The following is a 12771-nucleotide window of genomic DNA, read 5'->3' as shown; positions in this document are numbered from 1 at the left end:
TAACAGTTGTGAGATGGTTGTCGGATAGTTATTAAATACCCAATACAGGAATCTATACAGGTATTAATTAATTTAGAAATAGACCACCTACAATATTACTAGTAATTTATAGTAGGTTCAGCAGTAAAATTACATACAATATTCTACGCGTCTACAGTACTACAATCAAAATAAACAATCCAAGGTCTACATAGTACACTTCTAACTTCCAAGATTCCAAGATTAGTGTTCAGAAGGCTATTTATTAGAAGGTTAGTATCCAGAAGCTTCCAAGGTTAATATTCAGAAGGTTCAAGTTAGAAATTTCTAAAAAAATTTAAAAATTTCCAAGTTCAACTTCAAAGGGAGTTGGAGAAGAAAAGAAAGATCAAGCCTAGACACAGATATATATTTCAGAAGAAAGACCATAAAAAACACAACATTACATCCTTAGGCATTAATTTTAATTTAGAACTAAGTATCAGGCAAGAATTATCATACCTTAGGCATAAATTTTAACCTAAACTAATTATAAGGCATTATTAGACAGAAAGTCTATCCTTGGGCACTAAAATCAGCTTAATAATAAGTTATATTTTCACAACCATTCAACAACCATTCAACAATCATTCCACAACTATTCCACAACTATTCCACAACTATTCCACAACTATTCTATAACTATTATAGCACTAGATCAACCTTATTATTATGATTTTATTCTAACTAGCTTATATTTTATCTAGTTTACTAACTATAATATATAAAATACTATATAATATCACAGTAAATATCTATCAGATCACCAGAAAAAATAAATTTACTGTGGTTCTACGGAGATTTGAAACCCCATAAATCCTGCTAGGTAAGCATAACCTCGACTTAAAGGCTTCGTTGGCAGTAAGGTCAGAATATATTCAGACCGAGTAATCTTTTCGGCATGAAGACCATTTTTAATCGGGATTTTGCTTCATCTTAGAGAGAAGACACGCCCTTTGGTCTGATTCCGCCGTTGATGGGGTCATTTTTCATGCTTGATAAGGCCTAAAGTTCCAGTTGACTTTACTCCAGGTAAAAGGGTAGAGTGATATTATAGTATCTTTCAACATGTATGTTGAAATGAGTGCATAGGAAATTTTCTATTTTTTCCCGCGATCATACACTTAAGTTGTCAGGGTCGATTTCGGGTTCCCATCCGAGCAAATACTTCCCCGCACCGGGAGACGGCTGATAGACCCGTGTTTGGAGCTGTTTATACTGGACATGCATCAAGATTGCATGCTATCTCCTCACACATTGTGAAATTATTCTCCTCAAGAGGATTTCAAGCCCCACCAGACCAGTTTGGTATACCGGGAATGCGCCCGAGCTCCGTGATATGACCGTTCTATATGAAGCGAAGAACGCGTCGACTGTATACGATCATCCTAACTAGTTCAACCCATCACTGGAAAAATTGAAAAGTAAGATTATCAGATTTGAACTATCCGGGGAAATGTGATGTACAAGACTATGAATGTCATTTTTACTAACACGGACTTGAAATACTAGTGTCTGGCCTCGTCCCGCTTACCATTATCAAAGGCGCAGGCCACGAATTCATCCCTCTTCCTAAGGGGAGAACGCAACCACTGCTGACTTCCACTCCATTCGCACCAAGACTGAGTCTCCAGCTTACTTTACATCCGGATTCTACAAGATCGAAGCTGGCCCCCAAAGACCCGCTCATTATACATTCGAGGAGACCAAATATGTTCTTAATGGGCAAATCGATGTTTTGGTATGTCATACCCAGAGAAAATGATCTAATCTTAGTAGATTTAAGCAAGAGAACATCCTGGTAAAATTCAACTTAACAAGTCGGATTGTTTTTTGCAGGACGAAGCTACCGGCATTACTCACCACCTAGTTCCTGGCGACTTTGCTTTCTTCCATGTTGGATCCAAGGTCAAGGTATGCCTCGTCACGATCAACTTTTAAATATTTTACGAATACTGCTAATACTATGACCCACGCCTTTAGTTTTCGACCAAGTCTCAAGGGTTTGCCTTCTATGCAGTTACTCGACCTGTGCGGGCACCTCACCCTAATCTGCAAGGGCGAGAGGAAGATACCAAGGCTAGATTGTAGAATGGTGCCTGCCAGTAGACATAGAAGAAATTGAATACTTGAATCATGGTTGCGTCAGTCAGCACATGTGCAGGTGGTGCTCTCAGCCTGAGTGTATGATGCGAGAGGAAAAGCATTCCTTAAGAAGAATTTATGTATCAAAGGGGTGTGAGCAATTAGAATGAAGAAGATTTGGTCCCTAAAGCACGCAAATAAATAAATGACCATGAAAGCAATCTCCACAGTCCACAGAGCGAGACCTGGAGGCTAGTTCCGACTCACTGAGGGTTATGTGAGTCCGAATTTTGCGTTCAGTTATTGCTACGTAAATAATGGGATAACCGAAAGAAACAAGTAAAATGATAAAAGAGCCACCTAGTTGTAGTGTTGTAGAAGACAAAAATCGAGAAATTGGATAACGCTTATCATTATCTCCACGTGACCCGTCACGCTCGATAACGCGTTAATTAAGAGGTTACGCGAGGCGCGACCACGACACGACTTTTGAGTCTGGACTGATTGCTTAACGGGTTCATCCCATACACAACCAAAACATTCAGTTGTCTTTCTACTCCTCTCCTCATTTCGTTTCTTTAATTCATGAATTCTTAACCTACTGTCACCATGCCTGAAGCCATCATGCCCCAGAAACGGGTGTTGGTTGACACCACTCACAACGCCCGCAACGATCCCACGTCACCCACCGCGCTGAAAAGAAGAAAGCTAGACAATGAACCCTCATCTCAACTCAAAGCACCTGCCAAGTCATTCCAGCGAAAAGGATTTGGCTCGACCCAGCCACAAAAAAGTCAGTTCGAGTCGGAAGTGCTCGAGAAGTTGACACAGGATATTGGAGATTTGAAGCACAATAACGCGGAGAAGGATCAACAATGGGAACGCCCACCTCTACGACAATGGGACCCCGAGGAGGAAAATATTTGCTTCCAGCAGATTGATGCGGAAGAAGGGAGGCTGTTTCGCGAAGACGTTATGGCTGTACGCCTCTTTGGTGTTACGGAGGTAAGACTGTCCGGTTTCACCACTCATACAAGTACATAGTGTCTAATCTACATTATAGGCTGGTCAATCTGTCTTGCTTCACGTTACCGGATTCCAACACTATCTATACATCGCCGCCCCCGCAGGTTTCACCAAGGAGGACTGCAATCCCTACCGGGCGTTCCTGGAATCGAAATTGGGTCAACATGGTCGTGTCATTGAGTCCGTGGAGGTGACATTGCGAGAGAATATCTACGGCTTCCAGGGAAACCAGAAGAGCTGGTATCTGAAGATCACAGTGGCTGATCCCAAGCACATTGCGAAGGTGCGCAAGGCACTGGAAGATGGGGGTTCTAGCATGAACTACAAAGGTTTATGGGGCTCTATGGACTCAGGCTTGATCACTTTTGACAACATCCAATACCTTTTGAGATTCATGATTGATACCGGGCTTGCCGGCATGGCTTGGGTTGAGGCGAAGGCTGGAAAATACAAGCTTATCACTGATGAGCGCGAGAAGCTGTCAAATTGCCAATTCGAGGCTGTCATTGACTATCGTGACATGATCGCTCACTCACCCAACGGTGAATGGGCAAAGATGGCACCCTTGCGTGTTCTGTCTTTTGATATTGAATGCGCTGGTCGACAAGGCATTTTCCCGGAACCGAACATCGACCCTGTCATTCAGATCGGAAATGTTGTCACCAGATATGGAGAACAGAAACCTTTCATTCGAAATGTATTCTGTCTCAATGAGACAAGTAACATTGTCAACACCCAGGTATTGGAGTTCAACAAGGAGGAGGACATGCTAAATTCGTGGCGCAATTTTGTGGAAAAGGTCGACCCGGATGTGATCATTGGTTACAACATTGCCAACTTCGATTTTCCTTACCTCTTGGACCGCGCGAAGCATCTCAAATGCACCAACTTCCCATACTGGACTCGGCTGAAGACTATCAAATCAGAGGCCAAGGAGGCCAGTTTCTCCAGCAAGCAGATGGGTAACCGAGAAACAAAAGCGACCAACACCAATGGGCGAATCCAACTCGATTTACTGCAACTTGTGCAAAGAGACCACCAGTTACGAAGTTACACTCTCAATTCAGTTTCCTATGAGTTCCTAGGAGAGCAAAAGGAAGATGTACACCACACGATGATCACAGAACTTTTCAACGGTACACCTGACTCTCGACGACGATTGGCAGTGTACTGCTTGAAAGATGCTTATCTACCACAACGACTCATGGATAAACTGATGTGTCTGGTCAACTACACGGAAATGGCGAGAGTAACGGGTGTACCATTCAACTTCCTCCTTTCTCGAGGTCAGCAAGTCAAATTCATCAGCCAGCTGTTCCGAAAGGCACTTGAGCAGCAACTCGTCATCCCCAACTCAAAGCCCCAGGATGAGCAGGACTATGAAGGTGCGACAGTCATTGAACCGAAGCGTGGTTACTATGGCGTTCCCATTGCGACCCTCGATTTTGCCTCTCTTTATCCCTCCATCATTCAAGCACACAACCTCTGCTACACTACCCTCCTCAACAAGAATGTCATCGAAAAGATGGAAATGAAGAAGGATGAAGATTACATTGTCACGCCGAATGGAGACATGTTCTGTACCACGAAGGTTCGCAAGGGTCTTTTGACCCAAATTCTCGAGGAACTCCTGGGTGCGCGAAAGCGTGCAAAGAAGGAGCTGGCCAGCGAAACTGATCCTTTCAAGAAGGCCGTGTTGAACGGTCGACAGCTTGCCTTGAAGATCAGTGCAAACAGTGTCTACGGTTTGACTGGAGCCACAGTTGGAAAGCTTCCATGTCTTCCCATTGCTAGTAGTACAACTAGTTATGGTCGTCAAATGATTGAGAAAACCAAGCAAGAGGTGGAGGCTCGTTACACCATTGCGAATGGATATTCCCATGATGCTCAAGTCATTTACGGTGATACCGATTCTGTCATGGTCAAATTTGGAGTGACCGAGCTGGCCGAAGCTATGAAGCTTGGCGAGGAAGCCGCAGACTTTGTCTCGTCGAAGTTCATCAAACCCATTAAACTGGAGTTCGAGAAAGTTTATTTCCCGTACCTTTTGATCAACAAGAAGCGATACGCCGGTCTCTACTGGACCAACACAACAAAGCATGACAAAATGGACACCAAGGGTATTGAGACTGTGCGACGTGATAACTGTCTGCTCGTTCAAAACGTTATCGAGACTGTGCTCAACAAGATCCTCATCGAACGAGACCTTGACGGTGCACAAGAGTAAGTGAAAATGATGGTCATGCTTGATAGTTAAATATGGATGCTAACAAAGTTGCAGCTACGTCAAAGCAACCATCTCCGATCTCCTTCAAAATAAGGTTGATATGTCGAAGCTTGTGATCACCAAGGCCTATGCCCAAAAGGAGTATGCCGCTAAGCAGGCGCACGTTGAGCTTGCTAAGCGAATGGCTAAGCGTGATGCTGGCTCTGCTCCTGCACTGGGTGATCGTGTGGCCTACGTGATGATTCGTGGTGCCACGAACTCCAAGAACTATGAGCGCGCAGAAGATCCCATCTACGTACTCGAGAATAACGTCCCCATTGATACCAAGTACTACTTGGACAACCAGCTGGCGAACCCTCTTGGACGTATTTTCGAGCCCATTTTAGGTGAGAAAAAGGCCAACCAGCTTTTGACTGGCGAGCACACTCGTTCCATTTCCGTTGCTGCGCCTAGCTTGGGTGGTCTCATGAAGTTTGCTAAAAAGACCCAAACCTGCATGGGTTGCAAGAAGCCGCTTTCTGGAAAAGAAGAGATGGCTGGTGCTGTTTGTGAGAACTGCCGCCCTCGTCTGGGCGAACTTTACACCAAGGCTCTGACCAAGGTCTCAGACTTGGAGGTTCGCTTTGGTCGTCTGTGGACACAATGTCAACGATGCCAAGGCAGTCTGCACTGTGAGGTTATCTGCTCATCACGCGATTGTCCTATCTTCTACATGCGTATGAAGGCTAAGAAGGATGTCGAGGACTCACAGAAGGAGCTGTCTCGGTTCGACTTTGATGCCGGTGCTTGGTGATGATCATTGTGTGTATGAATTAAGGTGGTTTTTTGTATCTGGCTTTCAGGGTTTACAGCGGAGATTGAGGCGTTTAACTTGTATTTGTTTCTTCCCTGGAGTTCAAATCGGTACTCATACTGTAGCCATGAAGCTAGTATGTACTTTTGTTATTAATCTACATGACCTTAACCTCACATGTGCTGTAAGACGTACAGTAGGACCTAATTTATTTTGTTCAACAGTTTAAAAATTGGTTTTAAATTATTCTAGTCCTTCAAGTTTTCATTAATGTTGATCTAAAAGTACTCTGTATAGAGTGGTGTCTGTAGTATGACTTAGGTGTAGCTTAGCGCCGGGCGGGAACCTTGAAACTCTCGAGTCTTGGCACAGAGAAGCTTCGATGTTTGTTCCTTCCGCACCACGCACCACGTCCCTTCCCAATATGATACCCCCAAACTATACCACCATGAGTACAAGTCAAGAGGAAAACCGCCCGCGATCTTCAGATTTCCCCGGATCAACAGATCGTTCATTCGTCCCATGGTCAGAGGTATGTCGTCATCGTTCGTTCCCCACATGAAGCATCAAACGATAGAATGCGCCCTACCGAGAGCTCAATCTAAATGCAGAGCACGACAAATGTAGTCCTCTCAGTCTGACAGGTTATTTGACAGGTTTTCTCCCGACATGACAACGTTCTCTCATGCCATCTGGCGCTACTGAATGAAGTGAAGTCTCAACTTGTGTCGGATAGTGACACTTTCCGAGCTGTCTCGTCCATGGTGAACAAGACTGTCCAATCAATGAACCAATCCAAGATACTGCGCAAAACCATGGTGAGTCAATCTTTTCCCATACAAAGAAAGAGTCAAACAACTGATTCTCTCAATTCTTCTCAGATGAACCGTACGTCATTACTAGATCTTGAATACTAGTTCACGATGGCGTTGCCTACACACACCTCGAATTCAATCGCATAAATGAATTGAGAACAGACAAGACTGATAAATTTTGTGCAGAAAAGCCAACCAACAGCTCCTTCAATCCCTCTCATCCCTCCGCCGCATCCCAGCAGAACTGGACTGAATCCGCTCCCTCACAATCACAGTCGCAGTCGCAATCACAATCGCAATCTGCCGAGCCCATGCGACGAAAGCGACCTCGCGCTGATAAATATACCACCACAGCAGACTCACAGACAACATTTTCTGAAGACCCGATCGCAGACCTCCCATCATCCAAGCGCAGGCGCGATAATCCCGACGAACCTCCTCAAGACTACACCCAGCCCCCGCAGCAAGAATACCCTGGCGTGTGGGAAACTGAAGACATCTCGGAGGAGGTGCAGCGAAGATTGCGCATCAAAGAAGAAATCCGTCGGAAGAAGGAGAGCTCGCGGGTCGAGAAGCGAAAGCGCGACAGTCTACAGTCGAATGAGGGCCGGTCGCCTGGCTCGTCTAAACAGCCGAAGAAGCGAACGAAACTAGGCGACGAGACGCAGGACCGGGATTCGAGCTCCACCAGCGGGACTGGAGGAGAGAAGGTGCGAAAGGGCAAAAAGGCGCGATGATGTGGTTTCGGCTGCTGCTGGCCGCCGCCGCCGCTGCCGCCTTTCCGGTACTTGGACCTGCACTGAGCTGAGGTTCCCTCAGTTCAATAGCCCATGCGGGCGGGTATGGGCAAAGGCTCATCATGGTTATGCGGCGGTATTGACCATACCTAAAGGGCTATTCTTAACTACCCTATTCTTATCACTTGTACAAATACACTGATATCATTACCACCATTCTATTGGTTCTCCTTCATCCTCAGCTCATATTTTCTTGTCGTCGCATTATCTTACGGCGCTTATTCTGCAGCTCGCGGGGTTTGATCAACGTAACACATCGACCTAGATGCATCGACTCAACAGCAGCCTGTTCTGTTATTGACATGGCACGAGGTAATTTGAAACTCGTATGTGAGAATTAGCTGCACTGCAAACACCAACCAGATAAATCCAAGCGAGACAATAGGGTATACTCTTCCCTAATCTAAACCCTTGGCGGCAGACGACTGGTCATAGCACTCTATTTTGAAAGCGTACCATGTATGAATAGCACAGCCTCACTTCGGGAACAAGACTTTTCCCCACATGCTTGTCTCCTTGGTTATGCTGAGCCACAGACTAAAAATAAATGACAGGGCTGATGTGGGGCAGGAGAAATGAAAGATCTAAGGATCAAGGCAACAAGATACTACACTCACCTCCAGGACTGTAATTACTGTACATGGAATGTGGCTTGAATCGAACTTTATTTCACCGTTACTTGATAATATTTCATGACGTTCGTGATCTACGCAGAAGACGTGGCAATGTGATGATCGACAACGCAAAGCACTTGCAACCAGTTAGAATTGCTAAACTAGATTACGTCTAGTCAGCCATTACGACGCCTGGGCCCCGACTTAACCGAGTGTGGCTTTTGAATTGTATCACTCAGGGTCCGATGAGGTAAGTGGATATGTGGAACTTGTACGGAGTAGTGGTAATTAGTGTAGAAATCCCTGCATTAAAGAGTGTTCCAAGGTTCACCAAGTTTCATATAAGACATCCCTCCTTCCACCTACATCTTCTACCTTCTGCCTTCCACATCTATCTCCTTTCCAACTTCCCACTTCTTCGTCTTCCAATACACTTGATCCATTTCAACATCTATAGATATCTACAAAATGTTCGGCCTCACCTGGTTCTCTTCAAAGAAGAAGGCTCCCTCCACTTGGGATGCTACCACAGCCACCGTTCAAAACCAGCAGCCCACTAGCCCTGATGCACCCTCCACTGAGCGTGTCATAACCGAGCAGCCTGTATGTCTCACCAACGCAGCGAGTCTGAGCACAAACTCGAAAATTCTATCTGGAGTCAATGTAACACAACACTAACACAATTCAGAACTCTCAGGAGAACATGATGAAGCTGCGTGGTGGTGGTGCCGGCGACGTCTGCTGTGGCGTGTAAGTGCCCTGTCTTTCTTTCTCAGTTTCATTACAAGAGACGAGTCGCGACACATAAGAGACGAGGCATATACTAACGGGAATCTAGCTGCGCCGGTCTCCTCTGCTTCGAGTGCTGTGAAGATTGCTGCTAAGCATCTCACTACGATCAAAACGAATCTTTATGACTGATGCCATGCGATGCGAGCTATGCGAATATTTTATCTGGTGAATTCATGGATACTTCCACGACGACGGGTTAATCTCTGTATTCGATTTCGCTCATTCTACGGATTCGGATGTCCATGCATTTCAAGTTGAAGTGGATGTTGAATATGGGTTTTTACGAGATACAGATCTGATTGGATTTGAATTCTTTTGCTTTTGATGCTCTATTTGCTTTTGCGGTCTCTTTGTCTTTGGACTTGGAGAGTCGCACCCAATGATAATACCCTTTTAGCTGAGCAATTCAATACTTTATTCTGGAATCCTCTTGTTGACATTAATGTAGCAGTTTTATGTAGCATATCTTGGAGGTCGAGGCCATATCATGAGCTCACTGAGGGAGAGACTTGACTTCATTCTGAGAGTCTGAAACAACAAACAACATCCGAAACGAAAAGCAGTTGCCAAATCCTTTTTCTTTCGATAACCCAGGATCAATCCTTGATTAGTAGGTAACATGAAACGAACTCATAATGAATTAGAAAAATAATCTGTATCAAAACCAGGGGAATCACGAAAAAGAGATGGGGAAGAGAGAATCGGAAAGGGGCAGGGAATAGGGGTAACTTGAAAGGAAGACGAAAAAGGCGAAAGAGAATAGAAAGACAAAGAGATAAGGTTAATGATGTCCTCGGATGTACTCCTTTCTCAACCGATTAAGCTCCTCTTGCATGTCATCAGGTAAGATCAGATTCTCACACTCCCGGATAGAAGCATTCTCCAACTTCCTCGCAACGATCCGATCCGAGCCATCTTCCAATGCCCCACGAACCTGAATCAATCCGCCGGTAATATCGCCCAGAAAACGTGCGAAGCCCGGGTTCTCTCGAACGGCGCAGCGGGAACGCACCTGTTCCATGTGTGCGACCAATGCAGTGGTAGAAGGGAAGATGCGGCCACATTGAAGACATCTAAGATATTAGCATACACTAGTAGTAGTAGAAAATAGCGAAGAGGAAAGCGAGCAGTAGACAAAAATACCAATCGAATGGATGCAGACGCGAAAAATAGCTTCTTAAGAACTGAACTTACTGTGTCGCAGTGATCCATCGTCGCTCCATGGCGACATGGTACTCAAAGGCCCGCTCATGCTTAGTTTCAAAGCCGCACACACAGACATATCTTTGCAATCCCTCATTCCAGAATCTCTCCGGATTCCAGTCTGGTAAATGCTGGCGAAGCAACTCAGTTACAGGCTGAAGGGGGATACCGAAATTGCCATCCGGTGCAGGTCCCCGGTTAGTTCCACTGAGAGATTCTTCATCGTCGTCTCGTTGGAAGCGAACCAAATCGGCGGGACCATTAGGGAGCTCGGCGTCTGGATTTATGATTCGGCCGTCTTCATCTATTGCTACTGCCTCCATCAGGATATCTTCAAGAGTGCAGTTATTAGGTTCCTTGGGTTTGCGTCGAATGAAAGGCCATTCCATAGGATCAAGTGTAGGAGTTGGTAATTTGATGAGACGGCCTTCCTCTTCTTGTTTTGAATTGTTGATTTCTTCCGTCTGAGCTGACTCCTGGCCAGCCGTCAAGTATGGGTATTCCACTGGCTCGGGCGAGTCACAGGAAACATCGATGAGAATTCCCCCAGCTTCATTATCACCAGGGCTTCCGCTAGTTTCTTCTGCACTCAGAGCTCGGGGAACTTCCCCTTTGCTTCTGTTTATGAGGAGGTTGTCTTTGGGAATTGGTGCATCGCTCAGAGGGATAGCAGTAGTTGATGCGGATGAAGCTGTATCCAAAAGAGCTAGAGTGACTGGTTTTTCTGCAATTGTGCCCATAGGACCCTCTCTAGCCCTTTCCTGCCAGGCGTTGGCTACTTGTTCACGACGGTGTTGTTCCAGGAGCATGCGGGCGATGCTAATCTTTGGGCACTCGTTGTACTCGATGTGCTTCATCAAAGTAGAAGCACTCTTGAACTTCTTGCCGCATCCTGCACAGTCAATGTTTTGTTCGACAGGGTGGTTCTAATGTAATCAAATGTCAGCGTTGTTTTTTAAGCTTGGGTTCAAGGTGGGATAATGGAAGTATAGGATCTCACGAGCTGGATATGACGGGCACGTCCACTACTGCAGCGAAAGTCCAAGTTGCAAAGAGGACAGGTGAAATGCTTATCATTTGTTATCTTGTGGATGAAGAGAACACCCTGGCTGGGAAAGTCCACTTTGCATTTGAAGCAGTAGGCATGGTTGCTGTCCTGTTGTTTATGCTCGAGCATCTCGGACTCTGAGTTGAAGACTCGGGGACAGTCTTTGAAAGTGCATGGTACCTTTGGAGGGTTTTTCACAGCCGGCTGGCTGGACTTGGAGGAACTCATTTTTTGTGTCAAAACCACAGTTCAGTTGGGTGAAAAGAGAGTTCAGAAACCGAGAGGATGGAAAAGATGATAAATGGTGGGGTGGAAGGAGGTGAACGAGGTGAAGGGGAGGAGGGATGGAAGAGAGGTGAGAAAAACCAAGTCAAGATCTCATCAAATATCTTATTATATAGTACACTACTCAAGAGATGCTTAACACTCAGCATTGAACATGTCTTCCAGGGCAAATTGAAGATTTTATTTGTTATAGTACTAATTGCATAGAGAACACCGTGACGTGAATTCCAAATTAGAAGCGTGAGAAAGGCAACCTGGGATTCCATCAGGTTAGATATTTCTTTCCTCAATAAAGAACTATGGGAAGAAATAGACTTACCATTTTCCACGCAGTGTGATAACCGCCCAGTTATTCCCATCTGCATCAGTCTCTTTCTCCACCTTTGTTGAAAAGGAGATGGCACTCATAATTCCATCACCAAACTTCTCATTCAGAACAGCCTTGTATGCATAACCATAGTTCTGCACAATCTCATAAAGCCGATAGATCAACGGCTCCTTGGGAGGCATCTCCACCGATCGGCCCCGATCTGGGAATCCACCCAGCTGCTCTTCAAGCAAAGCATGGGGAACCTCCAGTAGCTCAGACAACTTCACAATATCTTCAGGCGATGCCTTTGCCTGACCATAGAAAATTGCTGCCGCAGCAACCTCATTTCTATTGATGTGAGTGGCAATTTGCTCAAAGGTCAGCTTCTTGGATGCTTTGGCTGAGAAGAGTGTGGGGGATGAGGCCGGGAGATTAGGGTGCTGGGAGGTCTGCCTTGAGTTATTACTTGGATCTTGAGTTATCAGTTGGTCTATTCACATACATCTAGAGTTGCGAGTGACATTTTGAACAATTTTGCAAATAATCTGAGGAATGTAAAGGGAAGTTACAACTTGAAGGAAGAAGAGGAAGAGAAGTTCTTATCTGCGGGGATGAGATCTGATGCGGGGAAATCTTGCATAATATATACCCTTTGGACTCACTGTACTGCACAAGTGCTTAGTGATATCCATGATCCTTCTCAACTCGGAGATCCAAGGTTACTCAAGTGCTATTATCAATCCCTTGAAGTTAGAATT

The 12771-nt window shown here is 45.3% G+C and overlaps 6 protein-coding genes across 6 annotated transcripts; 4 read left to right on the top strand and 2 right to left on the bottom strand.

Annotated features, from left to right (window-relative positions):
* Window positions 1–1597: 1597 nt before the first annotated feature.
* On the top strand, window positions 1598–2109 carry N7483_002126 (uncharacterized protein; the record flags this gene model as incomplete). The annotated part of the gene is made up of 3 exons (XM_057085563.1): window positions 1598–1759; window positions 1858–1932; window positions 2002–2109. Coding segments are annotated over 3 exons (345 nt in total), but the record flags the coding sequence as incomplete, so codon positions are not given.
* Window positions 2110–2712: 603 nt separating this feature from the next.
* N7483_002125 (DNA-directed DNA polymerase delta POL3) lies at window positions 2713–6149 on the top strand (the record flags this gene model as incomplete). The annotated part of the gene is made up of 3 exons (XM_057085562.1): window positions 2713–3108; window positions 3167–5352; window positions 5411–6149. The coding sequence occupies 3 exons, from the start codon at window positions 2713–2715 to the stop codon at window positions 6147–6149; spliced, it is 3321 nt and encodes a 1106-aa protein (XP_056951711.1).
* Window positions 6150–6597: 448 nt separating this feature from the next.
* Window positions 6598–7701, top strand: N7483_002124 (uncharacterized protein; the record flags this gene model as incomplete). The annotated part of the gene is made up of 3 exons (XM_057085561.1): window positions 6598–6681; window positions 6806–6967; window positions 7156–7701. 3 exons carry the CDS (start codon window positions 6598–6600, stop codon window positions 7699–7701), a joined length of 792 nt encoding a protein of 263 aa, XP_056951710.1.
* Window positions 7702–8843: 1142 nt separating this feature from the next.
* Window positions 8844–9259, top strand: N7483_002123 (uncharacterized protein; the record flags this gene model as incomplete). Its single annotated transcript, XM_057085560.1, has 3 exons — window positions 8844–8978; window positions 9064–9125; window positions 9214–9259. 3 exons carry the CDS (start codon window positions 8844–8846, stop codon window positions 9257–9259), a joined length of 243 nt encoding a protein of 80 aa, XP_056951709.1.
* A 689-nt stretch (window positions 9260–9948) lies between these two features.
* N7483_002122 (putative C2H2 finger domain protein) lies at window positions 9949–11646 on the bottom strand (the record flags this gene model as incomplete). Its single annotated transcript, XM_057085559.1, has 3 exons — window positions 9949–10240; window positions 10362–11296; window positions 11371–11646. 3 exons carry the CDS (start codon window positions 11644–11646, stop codon window positions 9949–9951), a joined length of 1503 nt encoding a protein of 500 aa, XP_056951708.1.
* A 289-nt stretch (window positions 11647–11935) lies between these two features.
* cyn1 (putative cyanate hydratase) lies at window positions 11936–12536 on the bottom strand (the record flags this gene model as incomplete). The annotated part of the gene is made up of 3 exons (XM_057085558.1): window positions 11936–11957; window positions 12023–12462; window positions 12516–12536. 3 exons carry the CDS (start codon window positions 12534–12536, stop codon window positions 11936–11938), a joined length of 483 nt encoding a protein of 160 aa, XP_056951707.1.
* Between the last annotated feature and the right edge of the window lie 235 nt (window positions 12537–12771).

Source organism: Penicillium malachiteum (assembly GCF_028827825.1).
Source record: "Penicillium malachiteum strain IBT 17515 chromosome Unknown utg000001l:1.0-8184562.0:1.0-8186909.0, whole genome shotgun sequence".
In the NCBI taxonomy this organism is placed as follows: Eukaryota; Fungi; Ascomycota; class Eurotiomycetes; order Eurotiales; family Aspergillaceae; genus Penicillium; species Penicillium malachiteum.
This window is presented reverse-complemented; position numbering and strand designations above follow the sequence as displayed.